This window comes from Dioscorea cayenensis, chromosome 9 (genome assembly GCF_009730915.1).
Source record: "Dioscorea cayenensis subsp. rotundata cultivar TDr96_F1 chromosome 9, TDr96_F1_v2_PseudoChromosome.rev07_lg8_w22 25.fasta, whole genome shotgun sequence".
NCBI classification, from domain to species: Eukaryota; Viridiplantae; Streptophyta; class Magnoliopsida; order Dioscoreales; family Dioscoreaceae; genus Dioscorea; species Dioscorea cayenensis.
The window spans coordinates 929894-956505 of NC_052479.1; the positions used below are offsets into that span (position 1 = coordinate 929894).

Consider the following 26612-nt stretch of genomic DNA (forward strand, 5'->3'; position numbering starts at 1 on the left):
GACTCATGGATATTGGTATATTTTGAATCTATAGATGTCTTCGAAAGACTTGGGCTCGAACTAATATATAAATAAAAACTAATATGTCGTACACATTATGGTGTTATTAACTTTGAGATAAAAATATATAAGTAAAAATGAATGTTCTGTGCTCCACATGTGAGGTTTATGTACAGTATTACTGACTTTGTGATGTGATAATGCTGTACAAGTAATTATCCCAAAATATTTCTTTTTACAGGGACATAAATGAAAATTTGCAGGCCCATTTAACTTGAGCCCATTTGAGCCCATGGCCACATATGGGACCCGCCACCAGCACTGGCCCCATTTGTTCATTTCTTCCATCTTTTTCCATCGCAGCCGCTTCGCTTCGAGCTTGACTCATGCTTATCTCTCTTGCTTGACCACCATCAGCGATCTCCATCTCTCTTGAAGGTAACCAGTTCGATCATTACTCATTGTTTTCTTCTAATGATTCTTCTATTTCGATTGTTTTCATTGATCTCATGCACTGTGCTTTTGTTGTTTGATTTAGATGAGAGTTTAGGAGTCGATAGATAAGTGTTTTTGGAACTTTTATTGTGAAATTCCTTGATTTTCGGAGTTGAAGTAGTATTGGAATGATTCTAGGATGTGTTTTTCCAATTACGTTTTACTGCTTTATGATGAATGATTTTTCTTTTTTTTCTTTTTTGGAGAATATTCAGGAGATGAATAGTTGAAGTGATTCCATGTGTTTTCTTTCCGTAGTTTTCAACGAGTTCTTTTGATACATATATATGTAAATATCAATTGTTAAGTGAAAGAAAGTAAAAAAATTTCATCTTTATGGCATCATGTTTTATGTGAATAAAATGAAGTTTCTTCTTTATAGTGCATCCTTTTTATGTGAAAAGAGTAAATATTTCATCTTTATAGCATCCTTTTCTTTGGGTGAAGAAAGTAAAAATTTCATCTTTATTAGCAGAAGAGGAAGAGATTTAGCCCCTTCTGTTCTTCCTATGTTCAATCCTTATGCATTTTTACTTTGCTAGACTAAGCCATGTTGATAAGCATAGTGGCTGTTCTAGCTTTTGTTTTTGTGTGTGTGTGTGTGTTGATGTTCAAGTCAACATAAAAAAATTTAGGGTTCTTATAGATTCAATTGGTTATAATTTTTTTCTTTCAACCACTTCTACAATGATAATATGGTAAAACACTCTGTCTCTAATATGGCTTGTCCACATTTGTTTATTTCATGGCAAAGCTCTAAAGATGAGCCTTTTTTTTTTTTGGCTAGCAGAGTTCTAATTAAGATTGATTTCAGGAAAAGAAAGGGCATTGGAATGGGGAGTATCAAGGAGGAAAAGTTTAGGTTTTGTATCGATAGAGGAGGAACTTTCACAGATATTTATGCTGAAGTCCCTGGTCAGTCAGATTGCCGTGTGATGAAACTCTTGTCAGTGGATCCAGCGAATTATGAAGATGCTCCGGTGGAAGGGATTCGAAGAATTCTAGAAGAATGCAGTGGTCAGAAGATCCCTCGATCTTCTAAGATCCCCACGGACAAGATTGAATGGATTCGCATGGGTACCACAGTTGCCACCAATGCTCTCCTTGAGAGGAAAGGTGAGAGAATTGCTCTTTGTGTGACTCAGGGGCTTCAGAGATTTGCTTCTAATCGGAAACCAAGCTCGCCCGAATATCTTTGATCTTACTGTTGCAAAACCTTCAAATCTATATGAGGAGGTTATAGAGGTTGATGAGAGGATTGAGCTTGTTCTTGATAAGGAAACTGAGTCATCTTCTTTGGTGGAAGGGATATCTGGGGAGTTTATCAGGGATGGCAAGGCCACTCGACAAAGAAGCATTAAAGCCTTTACTCAAAGGTTTGCTTGATAAAGGGATAAGTTGTTTGGCCGTTGTTCTGATGCATTCTTACACTTACCCTCACCATGAGATCTTGGTTGAGGAGCTTGCTTTGGGTATGGGCTTTAGGCATGTGTCTCTATCATCAGCTTTGACTCCAATGGTTCGTGCTGTGCCTCGTGGTCTAACAGCTAGTGTAGATGCATACCTGACACCAGTCATTAAGGAATATTTATCAGGGTTTATGTCCAAATTTGAGGGTGGGTCGGGAAAGGTGAATGTATTGTTTATGCAATCCGATGGAGGCCTTGCACCTGAACAGAGATTTTCCGGGCATAAGGCAGTCTTGTCAGGTCCTGCTGGAGGAGTTGTTGGTTACTCGCAAACACTTTTTGGGCTTGAAACAACGAAACCACTGATTGGTTTTGACATGGGTGGCACTTCCACGGATGTCAGTCGATATGATGGGAGCTATGAGCAAGTTCTTGAGACTCAAATTGCCGGTGCGATAATTCAAGCACCTCAGCTTGACATCAATACTGTTGCTGCTGGAGGAGGGTCAAGGCTAAAGTTCCAGTTTGGCTCTTTCCGTGTAGGCCCAGAATCTGTTGGGGCACATCCCGGTCCTGTTTGTTACAGAAAAGGAGGTGAATTAGCTGTGACAGATGCTAATTTGATACTTGGAACTGTCATACCAGACTACTTCCCATCCATCTTTGGCCCACATGAAGATCAGCCATTAGACCTTGAAGCTACAAGGAAAGCATTTGAAAAACTGTCGGGTGAGATTAATTCTTATAGAAAGAATCAGGATCCATCAGTAAAGGACATGTCGGTGGAGGAGATCGCTCTTGGATTTGTAAATGTTGCCAATGAAACCATGTGCCGTCCTATCCGACAGTTGACAGAAATGAAAGGTCATGAAACAAGAAACCATGCACTTGCGTGCTTTGGAGGAGCTGGCCCCCAGCATGCATGCTCCATTGCTAGATCTTTGGGCATGTCCGAAGTCTTAATCCATCGATATTGTGGGATACTAAGTGCATATGGCATGGGCTTGGCTGATGTTGTTGAAGAGGCACAAGAGCCGTATTATTCTGTTTATGATTTAGATTCTGTGCTTGAGGCGTCTCGCAGGGAGACTGCTCTGTCATTGCAAGTAAAAGAAAAACTGAGAGAGCAGGGTTTTAGAGACGAAAGCATTTTGACAGAGTCATATCTTAACTTGAGATACGAGGGTACTGACACCGCCATCATGGTGAAGCGACAGAAAGAAGGGCCGGAGAATGACTATGCTGCCGAGTTCTTGAAACTTTTCCAGCAAGAGTATGGCTTCAAACTACAGAACAGAAAGATCCTCATCTGTGATGTAAGAGTTCGAGGTATAGGGGTTACCAACATCTTGAAGCCTAAGGAACTACAACCAGCTTCAGGAAATCCTACACCTGAAGGCTTGTACAAGATTTACTTTCAAAATGGATGGCAAGAAACAGCTTTATTCAAGCTGGAGAATTTAGGTTACGGGCACACACTACAGGGCCCAGCGATCATCATGAATGGCAACAGTACTGTAATCATAGAACCAGACAGTAAATCATCAATCACAAAATATGGCAATATAAGAATTGAGATCGGTGCAGCCCAAAGCACTGTTAAAATCGCAGAGAGGGTTGCAGATGTGGTCCAGTTATCAATCTTTAACCATAGATTTATGGGCATTGCTGAACAGATGGGTCGTACACTTCAGAGAACCTCCATCTCAACAAATATAAAGGAGCGCCTCGATTTTTCTTGTGCTCTTTTTGGTCCAGATGGAGGACTTGTTGCTAATGCACCTCATGTTCCAGTTCATCTGGGTGCGATGTCTAGTACTGTCTGTTGGCAGTTGAACTACTGGGGTGATAATCTTAGTGAAGGAGATGTTCTAGTTACTAATCATCCGTGTTCAGGAGGTAGCCATCTTCCTGATATAACTGTCATCACACCAGTTTTCGACAACGGGCAGGTGGTGTTCTTTGTTGCTAGCCGAGGACATCATGCGGAGATCGGTGGGATAACTCCAGGAAGCATGCCGCCCTTTTCAAAGTCTATATGGGAAGAAGGTGCTGCAATTAAAGCATTCAAACTTGTAGAGAAAGGTGTCTTCCAAGAAGAAGGAATTATCAATCTGCTTCTGTCACCTCGTTCTGATGATTATTCATGTCCAAAGATTCCAGGAACCCGTAGGCTTCAAGACAATTTATCAGATCTCCATGCACAAGTGGCTGCAAACCAGAGGGGAATAATTCTCATCAAAGAACTCATCGAACAATACGGCCTAGAAACTGTCCAGTCCTACATGACCTACGTGCAAACAAATGCAGAAGAAGCTGTTAGGGAAATGCTCAAAGCAGTGTCATCTAATTTGGTGAAAGAGAAGAATTCTACAGTCATTGAGGAGGAAGATTACATGGATGATGGATCTCGGATCCATCTAAAACTAACCATTGACGGTGAAAAAGGTGAAGCGAATTTTGATTTTGAAGGGACTAGTTCTGAAGTCTACGGGAACTGGAATGCACCGAAAGCAGTGACTGCTGCTGCAGTGATCTACTGCCTCCGTTGCTTAGTGAATGTCGACATCCCGCTAAATCAAGGTTGTTTAGCTCCCGTACAAATTCATATTCCTGAAGGTTCTTTCCTTTCGCCAAGCGACAAGGCTGCTGTAGTCGGTGGTAATGTGCTTACATCTCAGCGAGTCACCGATGTTGTTCTCACTGCATTTCAGGCGTGCGCTTGCTCGCAGGGCTGCATGAACAATCTGACATTCGGAGATGACACCTTTGGTTACTATGAAACCATTGGAGGTGGCAGTGGAGCTGGTCCGTGCTGGGATGGCACAAGCGGAGTCCAGTGTCATATGACAAATACAAGAATGACCGATCCTGAAATCTTTGAGCAGCGTTATCCAGTTATTCTGCACAGGTTTGGTTTACGTGAAAACAGCGGAGGTGTTGGCCTCCACAGAGGAGGTGATGGCCTTGTCAGAGAGATTGAGTTCCGGCGTCCTGTTGTGGTCAGCATTCTTTCAGAAAGGCGAGTTCATGCTCCAAGAGGATTGAACGGCGGAAACAATGGCGCCCGTGGGGCTAATTACCTGATTAGGAAAGACAAACGACAAGTTTATCTCGGCGGAAAGAATACCATTCTTGTGAATGCCGGTGAAATTCTTCAGATACTGACTCCAGGTGGTGGTGGCTATGGCTCTGCTTGTTAAACACCAAGATTGCCATTTCTCAATCAGTAATAATTCCATCATTTTGTACCAGTTCATGCTTGTTACAACAGATAAACAGTGATGATGAAAATAAGTGTGATGCCCATGTTTTTCATTGTTGATATGATTTATAGACCTCAGTTTGGGTAATCTTGAACATTTGTTCCAATGAAATTTACATTATCTTTTTCTGAGAAAATTATTGTAATTTGCTTTCAGTTTCAAAGAGAATTGGAAGCAATTGTATGAATTTTGTCACTTTATGAAAATGCTGCGTGGTGGACATGTTGTTATTATTATATGATTATAATGAACTCGTCTTTAACGAGTGATTTGGACTTCAGTTTTCTTATTAATCCATATGAATAAACACCATTTGTCATTATTGCCATTAAATGATTGTTTGGGATTTTAGCATATATATCCTTGGAAACATGGATAATTATTACATCGCATTAAAATAAGATTTATTTTTATACACTTATTTTAGCAATGACAATAAAAAAAAAATAGAAATGGAGATGATGGTATATATATATTAAGTATAGCTGGTAAATAATGTGAATAGTAATTTGACCCATTTTATCAAATATATACATACCCTCATATAATTGACATTGATTCAATATATCATTCAACTATTATTATTTTTTTTATAACACATGAAAATGATATTCTTAAAAAAAAAAATTAAGTTTTTGGTGGAATCATATATACAATTATTTACTAGTAGAGTCATATATATATATATATATATATATATGACACGTGAACTGCTGAAGTGCTAATAAAGATTTGATTGAGTTGATTAGTTTTTAGATTTTTGGTTTTTTTATAATTGATGCATGTCTAATAGAAAATAAAGTTGAACGATTGAGATTTGTTGAGTGATTGAACGATAATATCCCACTCTTTACTATGCTACTATTTATAAATATAAATGATGCCATTTATTGTATCTTGCACACCATAAATTTTAAATTTACGGACATTCATAAATGATGGATATATATATAAGTTTTAACCAACGGTCTCCCCTGGGGTTAGGGTGCTTATCGTCTTTTTCAAAAAAAAATTAAAATTAGGTGATATTTTGGCAAATAACTTTTATAAAGCACCACTAACATAATAAAAGTATTTTATTTGAAAAATCAGAATAGTCACATTTATTAAAACTTCTCTAATTAATTTTATAATTAAATGACCTCATAAGATTATCACGTCCGTCCATGAACCACGTCACGGACGGTCACGATTTCCTCAATGAGTCAACACAAAACTCTCTCAATTCTTATCGTTCCACTCTAATTGCATTTCTCATGTATAAATAAAACCCTAAAAACCCTGGAATTTCCCAAAATTTCTCACAAATTTGAGATTTTTTTCTCTCAATAAAGGTAAGAATTCTTCGGATTTTTCATCCACATCGGTGAATTGGGAATTCGAGATCTCGATTTGGTACTGTCGTTAGCCTGGCGTTTTCATTATTCGATCCACCATCCGGTTGTTTTCGTGTTTTCTAAGCATTAGTCCCTTTCTTTTTCAATTCGCTTTTTCTTTTCATTTGATTTGGGATTTATTATATGTCGTTTGGTTTGATCGGTTGGTGCGAGGTCTATATAAGGTTGAATGGATCTATAGTGTTTTTGTGAGCTTTTGAGGTTGTTGTTTGATTGATTTGAGCTGTGGAAATAAGGTTTTTAATTTTTTTCTTTCTTTTTTTTTCTAGATTTTTGTTTTTGGTTGTGAAAATGCTGTTTTTGTTGATTTAAGTGTTAGGAAATTGTTTTTTCAGTTTGTAGTTTTGGGTTATTTCGGTTGATTTTAAGTGTTAGGAAATTGTTTTTTTTTGTTAATTTAGTTTTCTGGTTTTCGATTTTTTTCTTTTAAATTTTCTGTATGTTTTTGTTGAGATCTGTGTGATTTTTGTTACTAGTTTGAGATCAAGAGCAATGGCGAAGGAATCTACCAATGGGGACAATCACTCTGTGACTAAGCCTCCTCCAACTCCTTCCCCTCTACGATTTTCCAAGTTTTTTCAGGTATACTTCGAGTTACTGGGAATCAGATCACCATTGCCCTTTGGTATCTTTGAATCCACTGATTTAGAAGTTAAAAGATTAGATCTCTCATCTGATTCATTAGAAAAGGCATCATTTTTTTTATGAGAATTTTTCATTTTAATTTCACTGAATGGCAGTCAAATATGCGAATCTTGGTGACTGGGGGTGCTGGCTTCATTGGATCTCATCTGGTTGACAAATTGATGGAGAATGAGAAGAATGAGGTACTCTTCTCTGATGGTTTCTTTGAGTTTTCTTATAATTTTAGAATTATTTAATTTACTAACTTCTAGAGATGCACTTTATGCTATAATCTCAGAGATTTAGATTTCATAGTCTTTTGAGGTCTGACCCCACATGCATATGGTCCATTCGGAAAAGTCTTGAGCTTTTTTTCTTTTTCTTTTTCTTTTTTTCCATTTTGCTCTATCAAAAGAAATGCTGTCATAAAATTTAATCATGCACAAATAACATTTAATCCTCCATTGTGTATGCAAAACGTCTGCCATTCCTCTTGTGATTTTCAATTGATCATGTGGTTTATATCACAAACTGCTGACTGTTATCACTGGCTTAACTTTGGTTTTATTACACTTATTGGAAATAAGAATTATTTTTTCTGATGTGAACACTTATCATAGAATGTTCCTACTTTATTTAGTGATCACACTAATGGTCGTTGTTATTTCTTCTACACAGGTTATTGTTGCTGATAACTTTTTCACTGGGTCAAAGGACAACCTTAGGAAATGGATTGGCCATCCAAGATTTGAGCTCATCCGACATGGTACTGTTATGTTACCATTTCAAGCTTAATACCTCCCATTTTTAAAACTTCCATCAGAATATGAATATGGATAAAATTACAAGATTGAAGCACTTTTTCTGGTATTTTTTCCTTACTGTTTAATGTGTTTAATTCTCAATGTCAATCTATGTGCCCTTGTAGATGTCACTGAACCCTTGCTAGTTGAGGTTGATCAGATCTATCATCTTGCTTGCCCTGCATCTCCAATTTTTTACAAATACAATCCTGTGAAGGTATGCCTATTTGCATGACTGCATCAAATGAGGAGCAAAGTTACATTTTTGGAACAATAGGAATATTACTGAGTTCATGAAGCATTTTTTTGTGACAAATTCTCTACAATTCTACCATCAGAAGCATATTTTTAGAACAGGGAACAGGGACAAATGAAAGTAATATACTCAATTCAAGGCACTCTGGCAGTGTACCAAGCAAATAGTATCTTCATATGGTCTTTCTGTTGCCTAACTGTTGTTATAATAATCTTGATTGCTGCCATGGACTCTACTTTCATGCTTAACCCTTTAATTTGGAGCCCCACTGTTTTAAATTTGAAACTTTACTCTCATGCTTAACTTTCCACATCGAGGAGGGTGAACAACATGGAGTTCTATCAGCCTTGAGATTTCTGAGGAAACTCTTTTATCACCTGTTGCATCTGGTGTCTTTTTTACCGTTTGTTGTGGTTCTTTATAGTTGGTGTTTTGTGTTATGAGCATAGTTGTTCTCAATCTTAGTTTTTTGCATGCATGTTTTTTGGGCCAATATAAATTTATTAAACTTCAAAAGGAATGACTGGCTTTAAATTGATGCATGACAGACAATAAAGACAAATGTCATCGGCACCTTGAACATGCTGGGTCTTGCAAAGCGTGTTGGAGCTAGGTAAAATTAGATGCATATTGTGTTGTTTGATACTTGTTCATTTATGAAACAAAATAGCTGCTGATTCTCCTGCATAATTTGCTCATAGGATCTTGTTGACGTCAACTTCTGAGGTTTATGGTGATCCTCTTGAGCATCCCCAAAAGGAGGAGTACTGGGGAAATGTTAACCCAATTGGTATGTTTTCATCACTCATTCAAATTATTTCCGCTACTTGATTTGATTATCATCCCAATCTCTGCCTTGTGATACTCCACTTTAGTTTTCTGCTTCACTAATCATTCCTTGAGTGTGAGAATATATAGTAGTAGCTCTTTAATGGAAATGCAAGTCCTCCCCTTGATGTCTGAGGATACAAGTGTGCCAGTTTCAAATTTTAAGATGTTTAACACCAGGATTTTTTTTCCTACAGGAGTCAGGAGCTGCTATGATGAGGGAAAACGTGTGGCAGAAACTTTGATGTTTGATTACCACAGGCAACATGGCATAGGTTAAAACTCATCCTGCTCTTAGCACAAAAGTTGCTCTATATTATATGCTAAAAAATTGTTCTTTGTTGTGGATTTTATATTTCTGGTTGAAGAAATCCGAATTGCTAGAATTTTCAATACTTATGGACCAAGAATGAACATTGACGATGGCCGTGTTGTCAGCAACTTTATTGCTCAAGCAATCAGGTTAATTCTACTGTTCAATCTTCCAAAATTTAATTATGTGTTTGTTCTTACAAGTTCTACTTTCTCATATCATCTAATAATTCTTTATTTAAATTTTGGTTGATATAGGGGTGAAACACTAACCGTTCAAGCTCCGGGAACACAAACTCGTAGTTTCTGTTATGTTTCTGACATGGTATCGATAGTCATTTAACTCATTCCCTTTGTTACATAATTTAAAAGATCCATTATATGAGTGCAATTTGATCGGAAAACTGAATGTATGATTTACATTCTCAACTATCTCAGGTGAATGGCCTAATCCGGCTGATGGAAGGAGAAAGCACAGGTCCCATTAACATAGGAAATCCAGGTAAATTTTCATCGATCTTTCTCCCTGATTGAATTTAAATGTGCATTAGCTGAATGATACTCTTTGTCGGGTGCAGGTGAATTCACAATGATGGAGCTTGCCGAGACTGTGAAGGAGGTGGGTCTTTAATCATCTTCTAAAAATCACTTTTACCTGTGATTGCCATTGAATTTTTTGTGTTCTTAAAAGAGATCAGTAACATGAGGTTTGAAATGCAGCTGATTAATCCGTCCGTGAGTGTGACAATAGTCGAGAACACACCAGACGATCCGAGGCAAAGGAAGCCGGATATCACAAAAGCGAAGGAGTTGCTCGGATGGGAGCCGAAGGTTAAACTGAGAGACGGCCTGCCTCTCATGGAAGAGGATTTCCGTCACAGGCTCGGCGTGCCGAAGAATGCTTGAATCCAATCATCCAAGTTCCTTCCAGTTCTATAAATGTCATCATTTGATCATCTTTAGAATAAATGCTTGGATATCATCCCTCATTTCTTTTTTGTTTTTTTTTTCCCCTTCAAATTTTCTGATTGAATTTATCATCCTATCCAAAATTATGAAGAAGAGATTTATTTCTTTGTTTTGGCTTCTTGGTTGGTGGTGTGTTAAGGATATAATACATTGAGAAAAATGGTTTTGTTTTTCAGGTTGGTTTTAATCAAGTTTGTTGTTTTGGAAGGTGGTTCATGATCCTGTTTTTCTTTTCTCTCAACTCAAAAATGTATTTTTCAGGGTCCAAAACGCATAAAATCTTTGTTTAATTTAAAGTACCAAAAAGACCCCTCAAAAAAGAGAAGAATTTTTTTCAAAAAAAGTGACTTAGTTATTTAAATGGTACATTAAAAGTCACAATTCAATTCCAATTTTTTTGGAATTAACAAGATTTTCTTTAATTAACGTAAATAAGTAAATAAAATAACTACCCAAACTAAATATATATATGTAATAATAAATATTTTATTTTACTATTTCTAATCCCTAATTTTATATTTTATATTAATTATAAATAAAATTACTTAGATGCTTCAAACTATGGGAAGGTTATTTTAGTCATTTCACGGTTCTCTATGTCGGACACGTGTCGCCATGTATGTACGCATTTCGCCAGCTGTGGGTTGCCACCTTTTTCGTCTCAAATCCTCATCTCCGGGCCTCCGGCGATCTAGGGTTAGGGTTCCGTTCTCCTTCTCGTTCTCTCTTTCAAATGCTCTTGCCGCTGGGCCGCGCGAAGAATGCAGCGAGAATCGGCGTACCTCACCGCGCTCACACAGGAGATCGAGAGGAAGCTGCAAAAGGTTTCGTCTTGGATTTTTGGTCTTTTTTTGTTCTTCTTTTTCCTCTTTGATTTTCTGGTATTGGGCTGTTGATTTGGGTTTGGGGGAGTAGTTCGTTGATAGGGTCTCTATCATTGATTTGTTTTTTTTCTTCTTTTCTTTCTGGTTATCTAGGCGTTGAACTCGCAATCGCAGCGGCTTGAATTGCTGCAGCAATTGTTTGCTGATATAGCCTTAGAGATTGATGATAGAGCTCGAGGTATGAATTGGATTTCTATGAATACGCAAACTCTGGGTTTGAGCCCTTGATGGCTGATTTCTCTTACTTTTATATATATATATATATATTATTTTTTTGGGAAAAATTCGAATGAATGAGTTTTAATAATAGCGAGACATTGAGTTGTGTGGTTTGTATTGCTCGTCCCGAGTGTTCAATGAAAATTTGTGAGAAATTAGGTTTTTTTCTTGGTTTGACATTATCATGTTCTCTAAATGTATATAGACAAGACCTAGACCAAATAAAAGTATTGTGAAATTTTTAATTTATATTGCGTCTCATTCATACTCAGCAGATTATGGTTTTTCTTTTTATAGGAAAGCTGGGGGTTTCTGATGAATGTAATTACAAGCAGATATAATCCTCAGAAGAGATGAAGATAAAATTGTTTCAGCTGATGATGAATTTGAAAGCCAACTTTGTTTTTATGATGTCCTTGCTGATCATTTTGTTCGTGTACCTGAAAGTGGAAAATGCATTCTTGACCTGATTGTCCAACTATGGAGCCAGTCTTTTGCGTCGAATATATTTGCACTCCTTTTCCATAAATGGGTAGGTATTATTAATTCTTCCTTCCTTTTCCTTCTTATACTTAATGGACCTAAGTTTTCTTATACCTTAATTTGGTTTTATTAATATCTGCTTGCTCCCATGTACAAAGAGTCATAATTTTACCTTAAGTTATGCTGATGTTTTTCCTAATACATTTTATTTATTTTCTCATTGTTGCCTTTTATTGACCCTCAGGATTATTAACTTGGCTTTCTCAAATAGTATAGATTAGCACTGCATCTCATTCTTTTTTGTTCAAGAAGCAGTCTATTTATATACCAAAATATACGTTGTAGCAGGCATAGTGTGGTTGTAAAAGTGTAATTCATTCAGGCTTCACATTTGGAGATTTTTTTTTTAATTTCTTTATTGAATTAGGAGAAGTTTTCTTGGAGCTTTTTAGGCATACCTATGGTGTTTTACTGCAAAATATAATTTCATGAATAGCTAGCTAGGTCTTTCTTGATATATTTTTTTTCTAATGGTTTGGTCTTTATTTCTCCTGTATACCCTTTATTAATGTTTTGGTATAGCTTGTGCTTTAAAATATCTATTATCAGTTGAGCATAGAGGAATTTCATGATGCTAATTTCTGACAACTTTGTTCCTTCTATTGTTTCTTCAGTGCTCAATGCATTTCATTATGTAAAATTTCTTGCATAGAAGAAAATAGCACATACAGCCTTTCAAGCCGTAAATTGTGTTGGAAAATATGTTATTGCAATGTCTCAAATTCTTTTTGATGGCTGCATGTATACATTGAAGCCTGACATGTAATGGGATTATTGTTGTAGTTATTTGAAGTTCCAATTGATAATCCTGAAGCCCTACTACGATACGGTTCTGCTCTTGTTCAAGGTTCTTCCAATGTTTTCTGGTATGGTGTAAGTTGGTATTGCCATTTTCTTATTTTTCTCTAGCCACTTCCAGTCGTGAATTCATAAATTGTCATACTGTCTGAATGTCCAGCTAGCAATTTTTGGAGAAGAGGGTGCGATGATTTTTCATATTTATTGTTCTTCGAAAGTAGATTTAATGTGTAGCTTGGAAAAACTAATACTCCTCCGTTCCTTTTTTATTTGTCACAAATCCATGTTCATTTTTATCTGTTCATTTTCTAACATCAAGAAGTATCTATTTATTTTTTTCGAAATTACCCATAGCACTATTTAATTCTCTTCTTGGAATTAAATATGAGAGAGAAATGTGAAAATATAAATTAGGGGTAATTTTGGAAAGATAACTAATTATTATAACATTTTATAAGATAACTAAATTTATTGATATGTGATATGTGAGATTCAGTTAAAAATGGAAGGAGTAGCATGGAGCTCTTATGAACCTAACATTGTTTCTTAAGCCAGCCTTTGGTTTGACTATCTTTTGTCACAGGACCGAAAATATGATGGTGGTTGTTTTATTCTTTGATTTTGATGGAACAACTTCATGTCTTTCCTCAAAGTATAAGTTCATTGATCAGATTTGTGGAGGACAACATTGTAACAGAATATAATCCCTTGAGAGTTCGGTTGGTATCATTGGTTGTAAGAAGAAAACAAAGAGTGGAATCACGATTTCATAGTGAGTAAAGATTATGGGATCTGTTTGAATTGTGTTACACATCCAAATCATGAGAACCATCCACTGTGCTTGCCTTAGCATAAAATTTTACTTACAGATAAGCTGAAAGTACCTAAGTTAGGAACGTAGTATATACCAGAATGCTAGCAGGATTAATCTACTGAGCCACTTTTGGGTCATCCAGATCACCATCAGAACTAAATTATTTAAAGCATGGTTAACGTCAAAAGGTGTGTTACAAGGTGCCATGCTATTGTTGCTGAAGCTATAGTGAGACCAGTAGCTTCTTACCTCTTTAGATGAAAACCCAATGAAGCTAGCTTGATAACCAAGCCACAGCTAGTCAAGGCTCAACTTGGCACTAGTCCATTGATTCTTTTCATGAATTCATATCCGGCTGTCCCTTTTGTTTTGGTTTCTTATTTATTTGGGTTGCGATGAAGATAATGTGCATGATATATAATTAGACTTTTGACTGATTTTACTGATAGTTCAAATCACCGATGCACAAGCATTTCAAAGGTAAAAAACTAAATATTGTTTTGTTTAACTATAAGTTTGAACCATTTAGCACATATGACACGGCCTCAAGAAGATGCTATCTCAACAGCATTGTAGTATATTCAGTTAGGAAAAAATTTGCTTGCTGAGGATTTGTTTCACTGATAATATTTTTCTTCAAAGTTTTGTATCTCATTTCTAATGTCTATACTGATCTACATAACACATATATTTTCAGGATTGACATTCAAACAAATACAAGGCGCTTTTTGTCTTTGTTTCGTGTAAGATTCTTGTAGATCCCTTCCCAAATTTGCAATACTTTCTCCTTTCTCTTTTATAGTCCAAGTGAAATGATGGTATGTAAAGAAATTCTTTTTCTTGTTTACATTTTGTTGCATCAGTATCTCCTTGAGGAAGTTGCCCTGGTCCCAAGCCACCTCCAGAAAATTTCTTTGCAGGTTATGCTTGCTATCTGCACTATTTTTAGCCTTCTATAAGAAAATTTATCCTTCAAAATAAAGGTTGCAGATCTAATTAACTCAATTTTATCAGCCAAGTTGCGCTGACGTATTTTATTTTTTTTCTCAGGCTCATAGGGACCTTTTTCTTCTCCTTTCCAGGTTCATCATATTTTACAATTTAGGTGCGGAAATATCATCTCATAGCACCTCTTGAATACTTAGATGGTTAGTTCTTTGCTATCACTTATGTTTTTTAATGCAGATTATATGCTCGAAAGTTTCTTGAAGCAATTTCCGGACTTTCCAAACTCTTTCTTACTTGGTGGTCCAGCTGACATATTTGTTATTGAACTCGCAGATCAGGTATCTTTAGTGAAAAGTCATTGCAATAACATGCTAAATGGATTTATTGGGCTTCATTATATTTTTATCCATTTTCTTCAGCTTCAAAAGTTAAAAGTAGAGCCAGTTCTATTACATTACTTAACACACATGAGAGCTCTCCAAGGTAATCAGCAATGTCATTGTAATGCATGTCATTATATACATGAATGACCTGATGCTGTGTTTAAATTATGTAAGAGTTTGTTTATTCTTGTTCCTTTCAAGGATGGGAACTTAGGATGACTACAAGCACAAGATTGAAGGCATGCCTGTACAGCTTTACATCTCCTGGGGGTCCTATGTATCCAACAAGAGCTGTTCGTCATGCGGCCTGGGATACATTAGATTTACTCTTCCCCGTAAGTAGTTTATCTTGTCGACTCTAGTGATTGTTCTACTAATTTGTTATTCATGGAATGCTATTGACTAGTCGTCGGTTGTTTTGTGGAGTGTAGATCGGTCGTCATCCGAGGCATGTAATAAGCTTGTTTTTCCGACTGCTTTATCCTTGGTACTGGCCTTCATCTTGTTGGAACTTCATCATCACTTGCATTAGGGCTGTCTTCTATTCCATTCTGCAATTAATTTTCTCCAGTTGGGATACCATGAGACGCAAGAAGATGTAAATCTCAACATAGACCTTTTTTTTTTTTTTGTGTAAAAAAGAAAAAAGATATACTCAAACCATCTCTTACAGTTTCCTTGTTGTATTATGGTGATATTGTTTTAGTGGTGTTGTTGTATGTCATTTTTACTAATTATTATTTTTCTTTGGTTGTACCACTTGATGTAGGTTTTTCTTATCATTTTGAGTGTATGATGAAGCATGATGGTGATGTTTTCCATTAAATCTATTCTCGTATTATGACTCGTGGAAACGTATTGGATTTGTGTACTTTATTATATTTTAGCTTCAAAATTAGCATATAAGGTGTCGTGGTGTAGTTGGTTATCACGTCAGTCTAACACACTGAAGGTCTCCGGTTCGAGTCCGGGCGACGCCATATACAATAAATTTTTTTTTTAATCAAAAAATAAAATTTTCTTTTTTAAAAAACAAAATTCAAACTATTTAAACTAATTAGAGCTCTCCAACACCAGTTTCATGCCAACTATAACCAAACAAATCATCCATATTACAAACTATGTAAAACATCTAATATATTATGTATTTTTTTTAATAAAAAAATAAAAAAATTTTCTTTTTAAAAAACAAAATTCAAACTACTTAAATTAGTTAGAGCTCTCCAACACCGGTTTCATGCCTACTATAACCAAACAAATCATCCATATTACAAACTATTTAAAACAACTACAACTTTAATTTTTTTTCCTCTATGTTTTAAATTACCTTTTTCATTATTATTATTATTATTATTATTATTATTATTATTATTATTATTATATATATATACACTTTTCTTGTCAGAACCTGACCTTTCTACACTCTATTCATCCCGAACAAAAACACTAAAATAAAAAATAAAAATAACAATTGGTTAAAAAAGGACCACCAAAAATCCAACGGTCAGCATTGGATTTCAGTCCACGTACAACAAAATCCCAACCACTCATCTCTCCTCATCGTCTTCCCACAAGCCCTACGGCTTTCACGAAGCACGCTGATCCGGCAACCACCATCGCAGCGAACAACGGCGGCACCACAACATCCATCTTCGACCTCTCAAAGAGCTTCGCCGGCACGCACACCACTTCCCCCGGTGGCCCTTCCATCGGAACTCTCACCGCGCCAGTCCCGCACGCCGACTCCACCCCCATCGCCCACACGAAAAGCGATTTCCGGAGAGAACGAAGCCACGGCCACCGTCGATGTGAGTAGCGCCGTCCATGCCACCGAGTAGACGAGCAGCGGCCGGCGCCGGAGTAGTGTGACTCGGAGAGCCTCTGGAAGGAAAGGTAGAGTCATTGGATTAGGGTTAGGGTTAGGGTTAGGGTTTTGGAGAGGGATATAAATAAGGAAGGGAGAAGGGAAGGGCAGGTGAGTAGGTGATCGGAGATGATACTTGAGTTTGATGGTGGGGACTTGAAATGACGGAAATGCCCCTTTGCGTGGGTTTGGTTTGGTTTTGTGTGGCTTTTGTAACGAACGGTTCCTCTATTGATGGAGTTGGCTACCGGAGCGTTGACTGTTTTCCCGCGTCAGCGGGGGCGACGTGGGAAATTCCGCCATTGGCTTTGTGTTAAATGACGGATTTGCCCTTATTGGAAATTTTTAATTTTTATTATTTTAATTGGTTTCTATCAAAATGTTACCATTTTTTTATTTTTATTTATACAGTATGGCTCAACAAGGCCCTTTTGTTTTTGTATATTTTGTGAGAGTGTTTTTTTGAAGATATTAAAATAAAAATAAAAAATATGTTCTTTATATAAATTTTACATTGAATGTTAGCTTATGAGTAAATATTAGTGCTTTGTAGAGATTATAGTTTTCTATAAAATAGTAAGTATAAATGTTTAATTACATAAATGAAAACTATAAAATAGCTACTAAAAGATTTAATTACATAATATATGAAAACTCAGTCGAGATATAAAGATACTGATTTTTCAAAAGAAATAACATAACATAAATAAAAAGAGAGTAAAATGGAGGTTCTCAAAGATGCAAGAATCAATTACCTGTCATGTAATTAATCTTTTCTGAAGTTATAAAAGAAAACAAAAAACAAAAGAAAATAAAGAAATGCAACATAATTCAAATTTTGGATTGCTTTAAAAGATCAAAATAAATTAAAAGTTTGAACGGAATAAGAAGTGTTTGAAAATAACAATAACGTGCTTGGACTAAAAAAACAAAAAAACAAAGAACAGCTTACATTATCAATGTCCTTGGAAGAAGGATTTTTCTACAAAGATGACAAGATAAAAGAATCCAGATACTGCGACGAAGAGGGCGACGAGCATTAGAATTAACATCGCCTGAAATGTTATGTATGGAGTCAAGAAGCACACCACTGCGGTCGACGCACTCTGCCAGACCTTCATTTGTGCAAAGGCGGATTCCTGCTCGAAAAAAGACAATCACGATGATCAATTGAATTAAATGTCATTTGTTCTTTGTCAGTGTATTTGAAATACAGGAAAAGATCATCGGCCGAGATATAAATATTCAGGGACTTAGAATTACCGTTTCGTGCTTGAAGAGGATACCGACTAATGCATTGAGTTGTGTGTTGAACACCCCATCGCCTACACCCCATAAGGCAGCCATGAGAAGTGGATATACAAAGCCAATTGTTCCAGTAGTTGTACTGCAAAGCAGCAAAGAGAAGCATTGGTGTATTATTCACAAGCTATGGTAAGAGTTGTTTCAAGAAAAGTCGGTAAAAATGTGCAATTGAATTCATTATTACCTGGTACCAAATAGAAGCCATAGAAGGCCAAAGGTTTGAAGAATTGCTCCACTGGAGACAATCAAAGTGATTGAAGAGATGCCAGATGTAAGCCGGCCAGCAACCAGTGAACACTAAAACAGAATGACGAGTAAACCAAACTTGTTACAACAGGAAGAGAAGATGTTCCTTTGGAAACAAAAAGGGATACAAGGTTCTTGAAAAATCTTAAATACAGAGGAATCAGAATTATAGTCATTATCTTTTACTGGTATGTCAATTGACTTCTATTGTTGATCAGGATTAAAGTTTACAGATTTCTAACATGCATGTTGATGCAAATGTAACATAATAATCTTTGAAGCCATAGCTTCCTCAGAAATTGTTCATGCAAGAACTCTCAAACTGGTTGCGTCTAAGAGAGAAGGTTAAATTATAAAGGACAAATCAAACAACAGACAGCATCACCACTTGACATGGAAAACTATCAGTGCATCAGAAAACTTTCATGTTAGTGCTTATACAATACATAGAGGATCAAGTGAAATCAGGTTGGGTTTTGGGGGTCGGAAAACAAATTGTTATTTTATTGTCATTTTTCTAAAAAAAACCTCAAGACCAAACAAAAAACAAAAAAGAAGAAGGGAGATGGTCAAAATTTGATAGGATGACATAACCTAGTGACAGAGAGATAAATGATGAGCTTAATGAGCTAAGTGCATGTTTTACATACAGTAGCATCAGCAGCCCCATAAAGAGCCATTGCCCCACCTACGCCAGAGACACCAAGTGCTGGTGTTACAACATGCTTTGTAAATTCAGACCTAATTTAGAAATAAAAAGATGAAATTATAGCCAATAAAACCAAAAGAAATAACTAAATAAAAGCAGAAATGATGATCTGACCCTATGCAGTTTAGTTTACCATATAAAGGCTTGTTGTAAACCGGAATATCCAATGAGTGGAATCAGCAACAGCACCCGTATTTCCATTAAAGGGGCAATAATGGACTTCAGCAGGGATCCAAAAGATTGTTGCTGTGTTGGTAAACCTTCCTCTTTGTCATCTCTTCTAGAAAGGAATAACATGAGTATGATGCCCAAAATCATACAGCCAAGGAAGACAGTAAATAATAAGCTCGTGCCGTTAACACTGCCCCCTTCCTGCAGTTATATCATGTAAAAGAAAATTAACAGAATGATGGATTCAAATATGCACAAAACTTTAAAAAAACCATGACACCCACCTTTCCATTTTTCAACAGAGCAAGTGAAATCAAATTGCCAATAACCTGCAATATTCAAATATAGGGTCAAAAAATCATCATTTCAAATCAGAATGTAGTATACAAACACAGGCAAAGAAGTGAACCAAAAACGATAGCATGAAATTGGAATTCAATTCATAATTGGTTAAAGAAGAAGCATTTTTGCACCTGGGTACTCGCAAACATCCCCCAAAATTCTCCATTGAAGTCACCAATGACAGTGCCTTCATGAAGATGGGAGTCATTTGCATGGCTTCGTGCTGCAGAAGTGAGATAAGTGCCCTAGCAGACCAAAAAATAATCACCCATCAATCTCTTAGAACTAAACATGTGAAGAAATAAACATCAAGGAAACCATATGAGACAATATATACACCTCACCTGCCCAACCCATATTATTGACGCAGAAAAGCCAAGATAAACAGAAGCTGGCACCATCGTATACCTAAAGAGCAAATAATCCTCAAACTAAAGCAAGTAGAACAATCAACTGAATAACATCCTAAATAAACCAAGAATCAAAATCTATACCATGCAACACGCATAAATAATTTAAACCAAGAGGCAGCACAGTATACCTCAGAAAAATGATTCAGTAAGCATCTGCAAATTAAAACATTAAACTTAGACAAAGCTGAGCTAATTGAGCTCAATACAAGAAAAAATTCTATAAGATATCCTTTCAGATCATAGATAAGGGATCAAGTTCTTTGATGCTCACTAGAAGTTTAAATCTCACTAACATAAAAACTCACAGATTTCATTACAACACTAAGAAACATCAGAATTGAGAGAGAAGAAGCAATGGATATACCAAGAAGTTCAGCAAGAATCATAAAATTTATACAACAAACTTGAGCTAAATACAAAGCTAAATTCTAATAAGATATTCTTTCAAAACATAGCTTTCAAGGATCAAGTTCTTTAAAATTCACTGGCTAAAATTTAAGTCTCACTAGCATCATAAAGTCTACATCAGTTCAGTAGGACACTAAAAAGTAAAAGGCATCAAAATTGAGAAACAAGATGCATTGAATATACCAAGAAGTCCAGCAAGCCTCTACAAATTTATACATCAAACTTAGACAATGCCTTAAGCTAATTGATCTATATGCGAGTTAAATTCTACAAGACATGCTTTTAAAACTCAGTTTCAAGGTCAAATTCTTCAATTCACAATAGCCAAAATTTTAATTCTCACTAGTATCACAAAGTCTCAGAAAAGTGCATCAGAATTGAAAAACAAGATGCAGTAAATATACCAAGAAGGCTTCAAATTGGAAGCAATAAACAACAAATAACCACTAGTCCCAAGAACAAGAGCTTTCTTTGATCCCAATCCTCTGACAATCGGTGACGCCACAAGCGAGAAAAGAGTAAAGCTGATATACAAAATCCCCATCGAAGTCGTCCCGAGATCCCCTTCCTAAATTCACAAAACTCATCAAAAGATTCAAAACCAAAACAGCAAAGAATCCACAAACCTCCATCAAACCCTAACCGTATTGACAGTGCTTTCAAGGTTCTGCGCCGCCTGATAAGCCGAGAAGATGAACAAGAAGGCAATACTAAGAATATGGGCATCCCTAGCATGGTTCTTGAGCGGCTTCACCTCCGATGGCGATCCAAGCTCTTCATCCACAGCCACCAGTGGAGCAGTATCTTCTCGCTGTTGCTCATCCATGGCGATGATCTCCAACACCAAGAGAGATCCAATTCCGGCAAACCTAGCTCCTATTCACTGCTATCTATAGAGAGGGAGAAGGGATTGGAGAAGAAGACCTCAGAGCCGGCATCGCCGGCCATGAATGAAGACGAGAAGAAGAGCCAAGCTTGAAGTTTTGTCACAAATGACCGATATTTGAAGCTATCGTCACATCGAAGAAGGCATGCAAGCAATTTTTAATTTTTAATATATATTTATTTATTTATTTTATTATAATTTTTATAAAATATTATGTGAAATTTATCCATAAAAATCAAAAGGAAATTACTAAACCAAAAAACACATGGTAACTTGGTTTCTTAATAAAATGGTAAATAAGCCGTTCAGGATTCGAAATCTTTTGGCCTTAGTACTATGTAAATATTGAATATTATTATTTAATCAATGTTTATATTGAAGATTACATAGAAAGTCATGGTATTTTATTTTGGGCAGGACCTGTTTTGAGAAAATGGGGTTTTAGATAAAATCATAACAAATATTTTTTTAAATTATTTTTATTAAATAATAAATTTTATAATAAAAATAAAAAAAAATTTTATCATGAATCAATTAAATAAGATAAATTTTAAAGTTTAAAAACAATTAAAAATTTTAAAATTATAATTATATGGATAGGTTTATATAATAGTAAATTTTTTTAAAAAAAATATGAATTGTGAGGCATTTAAAATTTATAAGGCATATTATAAATGTTATAGTTTAAAAAAAATTAAAAATTTCAAGATAATTATATCAATAGAATTATTGGATGGTAATAAATAAAAAAATTTAAAAATAAAATAAAAAATAAATTGTGAAACCTTAAAAAAAAAATTACGGGGTCTAAGGCAAATTTGTTACATATTGATATTGTAATAATAAATTAAGTGTTATATTAAAAAAATTAAAAATTTTTAAAATAATTATATGGATAAGATTACATAATCATAGTAAATAAAAATAAAAATGTTTAAATAATATCTACTGCCAATCGTTGTCAGTAACCAACATGCAAGTGGATTAGAAATTAAGAATGAAAAATTAGGCATACGTTGTTGTCATTTAGTTAGAGACTTTGCCGCTTAGACTTTAAAATTTATGCATTATTGAGAAAATATAATTACGTGTATATAACCTATTAAAAAAATCTCTATATAATATATATACACGCTCTGATATCCCTCACTTATTTCTCTTTAATAAATTTTTGTGATTTATTTATATTTTATAAATATATAAATGAAAATCAACTGATGTTTTCATAAAAATGATATTTTAATTAATTTTTATGAAGTTCGTTATAAGAGTATTAAACAACTTAAAATAAAATAATTTGGAGAAAAATAACAAATAAAAACTCAAAAGAATCAATTTTTTAGAGAAAAAATGAAACTAATCAAAAGATCACTATAATAAGTTAATAACTACAAACAACACAAAATATTTCAAGTAAAATTTAACATGATTCATATTAATAATACACTGTTAATAAGTAGTGTCTCTTAAAATCAAAATTTGGCAAAGTTCTTGCTTAACTTGATCTCTTTTCCATGAGAGTAATGCAATCAATCTCTTGGCCAAAACCATTAAATCCTCACTGCAATGCAATCATCTTTCACAACTAAAGAGTGTTTGTTTGTTCTTTGGATTAAAAGACTCACCTGTGAAACTTTCCTGGTCTCTTGCTGTTCAGTAGATTTCCAAAGGTTGTCAATGCATCATGGAATTTCTGAATCTTAAGAAAACCAACAACCATAGCAACTTCACTGTCTGCAAAACCAGCATTCTTCATAATTGGATCCATAACTCTCGGAAGGGTATCCTCCATGCCCAAGGCCAAGAGACCTTCAGCTAACATTGAAAAGGAAGAAAATTCAGGAACAAATCCATGCTCAGTCATTTCGAAGAGAAAATCGATAGCCTCCCGGATAGGTCCTCCTCCAAGGCAGAGACCTCGGAAAACAATCTTGTATGTAATGGCATCCGGGGGTTCGCCTTTTGCAATCATCTCCCTAAAGAGCCTCACTGCTTCTCTAGTTTTTCTTTGCTTAAATAATGCTTGAATTACCGGGTTATATGCTTTCGGAGTTGGGATCATTCCTTTCATTTGTATGCTTCTAAGAAGCTTACAAGCAACTTGTACTCTTCCGGCTTTACACAAACCACTGATGAGAGTTCCGTAAGTGACTAAATCGGCTTCACAGCCATTGGAACTCATCATTTGGACAATATCTGCTGCCTTCTGTATGTTTCCTTCTTTGCAGTAATATGTGAGCAAAGAATTGTATGTAAGCTTATTGGGTTTCAAACCTTCCATTATCATCTGATCCATTAGCTCTGTTGCTTCATCAAGTCTCTTGCTTTTGCATAAACCATCTATCAATGTGTTGTAAGTCACCAAATTCCTCGAAATCCCTTGTTCTTCCATCTGGTCGAACATGTCTTCCGCATCTTCAATTCTCATGTTCTTGCAGAGGCCGGCGATGAGGGTATTATATGTCACCACAGTCCGAGCGCAACCATTGGCTTCCATTTCCTTCAGTAAGCCCAGAGCTTTGTTCAATCTCTTAATGGCACAAAGATGGTCAATAAGTATATTGTATGTAAATACATTGGGAGTGCACTCATTTTTCTTCATCTCCTCAAACAACTCCATTGCAATATCAAGATCCCCCGCTTTGCAGAGGCTACTGATCAACGAATTGAAAGTATAAACATCTGGTAAAAGACCTTTGAGAGTGAATCCACGGGCGAGCTCCATGGCTTCATCAAACTTGTTTTTAGTGCATAAAGTGCTAATAAGAGCGTTATAGGTGACCATATTCGGCAAACAATCCCTCTGGATCATCTGCTTGAGAACTGCCATGGCTTCTTCGATCTCGCCTAACTTACACAAGCCCGATATCAAACTGTTATAGGTGATAACATCGGGATCGTATCCCTCCTGAAGCATCACATCCATTGTCTCAAGAGCATGCTCAACATGTCCAGCCCTACACAAACCATTGACCAATGCATTGAAAGTGAACTTATCCGGGGAAAAGCCTTTCGACAACTCTTCTTGTATAAAGATAAGAGCTTCTTCAATTCTCCCGAGCTTGCAAAACCCATGCAAGAGAACATTCACGGTAACAGTTGTAGGACAACAACCCATACTCAACATTCTAGATTTCATCTTCATAGCTCCTTCCATATCACCTTGCTCAATATAACCCTGCATTATGGTTGTGAAGGTTATCTCATCAGGCGACAAACCATACCTCGACATCTCTCGGATCATCGCTATCGCAGGCTTAATTTGATGAGTTTTACACAATGCCTTGATCAAGATATTGAATGTAGAAACATCAGGTTGCACAACTCTGCTACTCATTGAAGAATACAAAGACTCAACTAATTTGAGCTTGTTTTCATCAACAAGGATGTTTAGCAGATGATTATAACTATGACAATCAGGTTTCACCCCAAACTCTGGCATCAGCTCAAGAACAACATCTATGGCTAAATCAAACAACTGGAATTCCGAATAACTCTCAATGAGAATCAGGAAACTACCTTGATTGAGCTTGCATCCAGAGGTCTGCATTTCCTTCAAAACAAGCTTCATGTCATCAAAAAACCCAGCTTTTCCAAGAATCTGCAGGATTTCTTCATAAAAAGAAGGGTTGGGACTGAAATTCTCCTGCTTGGATGCCCAATTGAGTAAGTGAACAGCAGAGGACGGATCTTTCTGGCGGCGAAGGATGGAAAGCAAATCCTTGGGGGTGAAATCCGGTGGAACTTGATGAATTAGAGTGGAATCAGGAACCTGGGAAGCAAATGACACAGCGCGCGCGTGCAGTGTCTTGCGAGCGGAGTTGAGGAAGCTGTGCGCTGGTTTTGGAGGATGAATCCGAGGATGGTGGAGTAGAGATGGAGAGAAAGCCATTGAGGCAATCAATCGAACACCTTGCGAGCAATGGAAGCAGTGCTTGGATTTCTTTGAGGCAATTGATCGAACACCTTGCGAGCTCTCTTTCTCAGAAGAAAGAAAGCAAGAAGAGAACAAGAGAAAAGGACATCGAAATGGATAGAGTTCTGGGCGAGAGGGTGAAACTCAATTGGTTCTTTGTTTTGGGACTTAACGGGTTTCGGATTGTTTACGTCTTATCGGGCGTGGATTTACATCCGCTTTGAGAAAGAGTCATGAGTTTAGAACTCCTAACCAAATTTTTGCTGAATTAATATTAAATATACTTTTTTTTTGCTGAATTAATATTAAATATATATATATATATATAACAGGAGTGACAAACACCGTTCTAGGAAATGTCAAGGGACAAATAAATATATAACAATACTATTAACTCAAGGATTTGATTCTTGTTAATAAAATTATTATATATTTCAAAATTAAATTTTTATTTTTTAAAATAATAGTAAGTGTTTGTTAGTATTAATATTTTTTTTAGAGTCAATTATTTGATATATTTAACGGGGAGAAGAGTGGTTTATTCCCAAGCAAACGTGGTCTTAAGAATTTAAATGTAGATAATTTTTAAAATTTAAAAAATGGTCAAAAATATAATTATTAATTTTAGAGGCTGAAAACAATTTATACACAACAGAGAAAACAATGTATAGTAATTTAAAACTCTTTCGCTCTTTTTACTTACTCATTTTAGAATTTTTTTCAAATTTCTTTTATCCATTTAAAAAATTTATAAAATTTATAAAACATTAAATATTATTTTTTTCATATTAATCTCTAATATTTCATATATTTTTACAATTTTTAATAAATCATATTCAACTACACATCCCATTAAATTATATTTTAAATAAATATATTTTTTTATAAATTTTAGAGTACCAACTAACTAATCTACCTTCTTAATTGATATAAATTAATTAAAATAAATAAATAAATAAAAAAAGGAAAAGTAATATATTTAACCAGTTCAGGGAACTGAGAAGCCTGACTACCAACAACCTTTTGCTACAAACTTAATCAAAGTCATTTAAAGGAAGAACATATCATTACACATCCATCAATAAAATCAGTAGAATCAACCATCATATACAATACAACAAAATCAGTGCTCCATGGTATCTGTAAGGCGACCAAGTAAGGGGCTGAGCTTCCTTGGGAGAAGAAGCTTGCTCTTTGGGCTTTGTTCACCTTCATCTCTTGGTGGAGAGAAGGTCTTGGCTGTGTTGTTGGCTCATGGTGTAATCTTGGTTTCAAATTAGAGAGTTTATGTTTTTCTCTCTACTTTCCTTGTTTGTGTGCATGGCTGTTTGTATCTTGTTCGTTGTAGCTCATCCTTGGCCATAGGCTGGCTCGGCGCCTAGGTGGTGTGACGAGCGCCGCGCG

The 26612-nt window shown here is 35.8% G+C and overlaps 5 protein-coding genes, 1 non-coding gene and 1 pseudogene across 8 annotated transcripts; 4 read left to right on the plus strand and 3 right to left on the minus strand.

Annotated features, from left to right (window-relative positions):
• The first annotated feature begins 353 nt into the window (after window positions 1-353).
• Window positions 354-5406, plus strand: LOC120268821 (5-oxoprolinase). Its single transcript, XM_039276084.1, is given in 4 exon segments — window positions 354-438; window positions 1310-1637; window positions 1639-1824; window positions 1826-5406. Coding segments are annotated over 3 exon segments (3777 nt in total). The 5' UTR covers window positions 354-438; window positions 1310-1328; the 3' UTR covers window positions 5108-5406.
• Window positions 5407-6401: 995 nt separating this feature from the next.
• On the plus strand, window positions 6402-10466 carry LOC120269128 (UDP-glucuronic acid decarboxylase 6). 3 transcript variants are annotated; one of them, XM_039276414.1, is made up of 13 exons: window positions 6402-6504; window positions 7044-7149; window positions 7308-7394; window positions 7870-7957; window positions 8120-8211; window positions 8799-8863; window positions 8952-9040; window positions 9276-9353; window positions 9447-9540; window positions 9649-9715; window positions 9829-9892; window positions 9969-10009; window positions 10111-10466. In XM_039276414.1, exons 2-13 carry the CDS (start codon window positions 7060-7062, stop codon window positions 10294-10296), a joined length of 1041 nt encoding a protein of 346 aa, XP_039132348.1. In that variant the 5' UTR covers window positions 6402-6504; window positions 7044-7059; the 3' UTR covers window positions 10297-10466. The 3 variants fall into 3 exon arrangements, with proteins under 3 accessions (XP_039132348.1, XP_039132349.1, XP_039132347.1); XM_039276415.1 differs by having other exon boundaries at window positions 6447-6565; XM_039276413.1 differs by lacking the exon at window positions 6402-6504 and adding an exon at window positions 6706-6803.
• A 538-nt stretch (window positions 10467-11004) lies between these two features.
• LOC120268274 lies at window positions 11005-15692 on the plus strand. The gene is made up of 11 exons (XM_039275715.1): window positions 11005-11183; window positions 11337-11421; window positions 11798-11994; window positions 12789-12871; window positions 14315-14360; window positions 14481-14537; window positions 14668-14722; window positions 14803-14903; window positions 14985-15048; window positions 15150-15283; window positions 15380-15692. The coding sequence occupies exons 1-11, from the start codon at window positions 11121-11123 to the stop codon at window positions 15548-15550; spliced, it is 1056 nt and encodes a 351-aa protein (XP_039131649.1). The 5' UTR covers window positions 11005-11120; the 3' UTR covers window positions 15551-15692.
• A 162-nt stretch (window positions 15693-15854) lies between these two features.
• On the plus strand, window positions 15855-15928 carry TRNAV-AAC. The gene has a single exon. It is a non-coding gene; the product is annotated as a tRNA-Val (tRNA).
• A 517-nt stretch (window positions 15929-16445) lies between these two features.
• Window positions 16446-17024, minus strand: LOC120269327 (annotated as a pseudogene).
• Window positions 17025-17659: 635 nt separating this feature from the next.
• LOC120269346 (UNC93-like protein 3) lies at window positions 17660-21410 on the minus strand. The gene is made up of 10 exons (XM_039276682.1): window positions 21050-21410; window positions 20811-20974; window positions 19930-19993; window positions 19717-19830; window positions 19528-19572; window positions 19206-19444; window positions 19014-19104; window positions 18302-18414; window positions 18076-18199; window positions 17660-17951 (listed from the first exon to the last, which is right to left on the minus strand). Exons 1-10 carry the CDS (start codon window positions 21230-21232, stop codon window positions 17769-17771), a joined length of 1320 nt encoding a protein of 439 aa, XP_039132616.1. The 5' UTR covers window positions 21233-21410; the 3' UTR covers window positions 17660-17768.
• Window positions 21411-22708: 1298 nt separating this feature from the next.
• On the minus strand, window positions 22709-25396 carry LOC120269330 (pentatricopeptide repeat-containing protein At3g53700, chloroplastic). The gene has a single exon (XM_039276665.1). The coding sequence runs from the start codon at window positions 25182-25184 to the stop codon at window positions 22914-22916; it is 2271 nt and encodes a 756-aa protein (XP_039132599.1). The 5' UTR covers window positions 25185-25396; the 3' UTR covers window positions 22709-22913.
• Between the last annotated feature and the right edge of the window lie 1216 nt (window positions 25397-26612).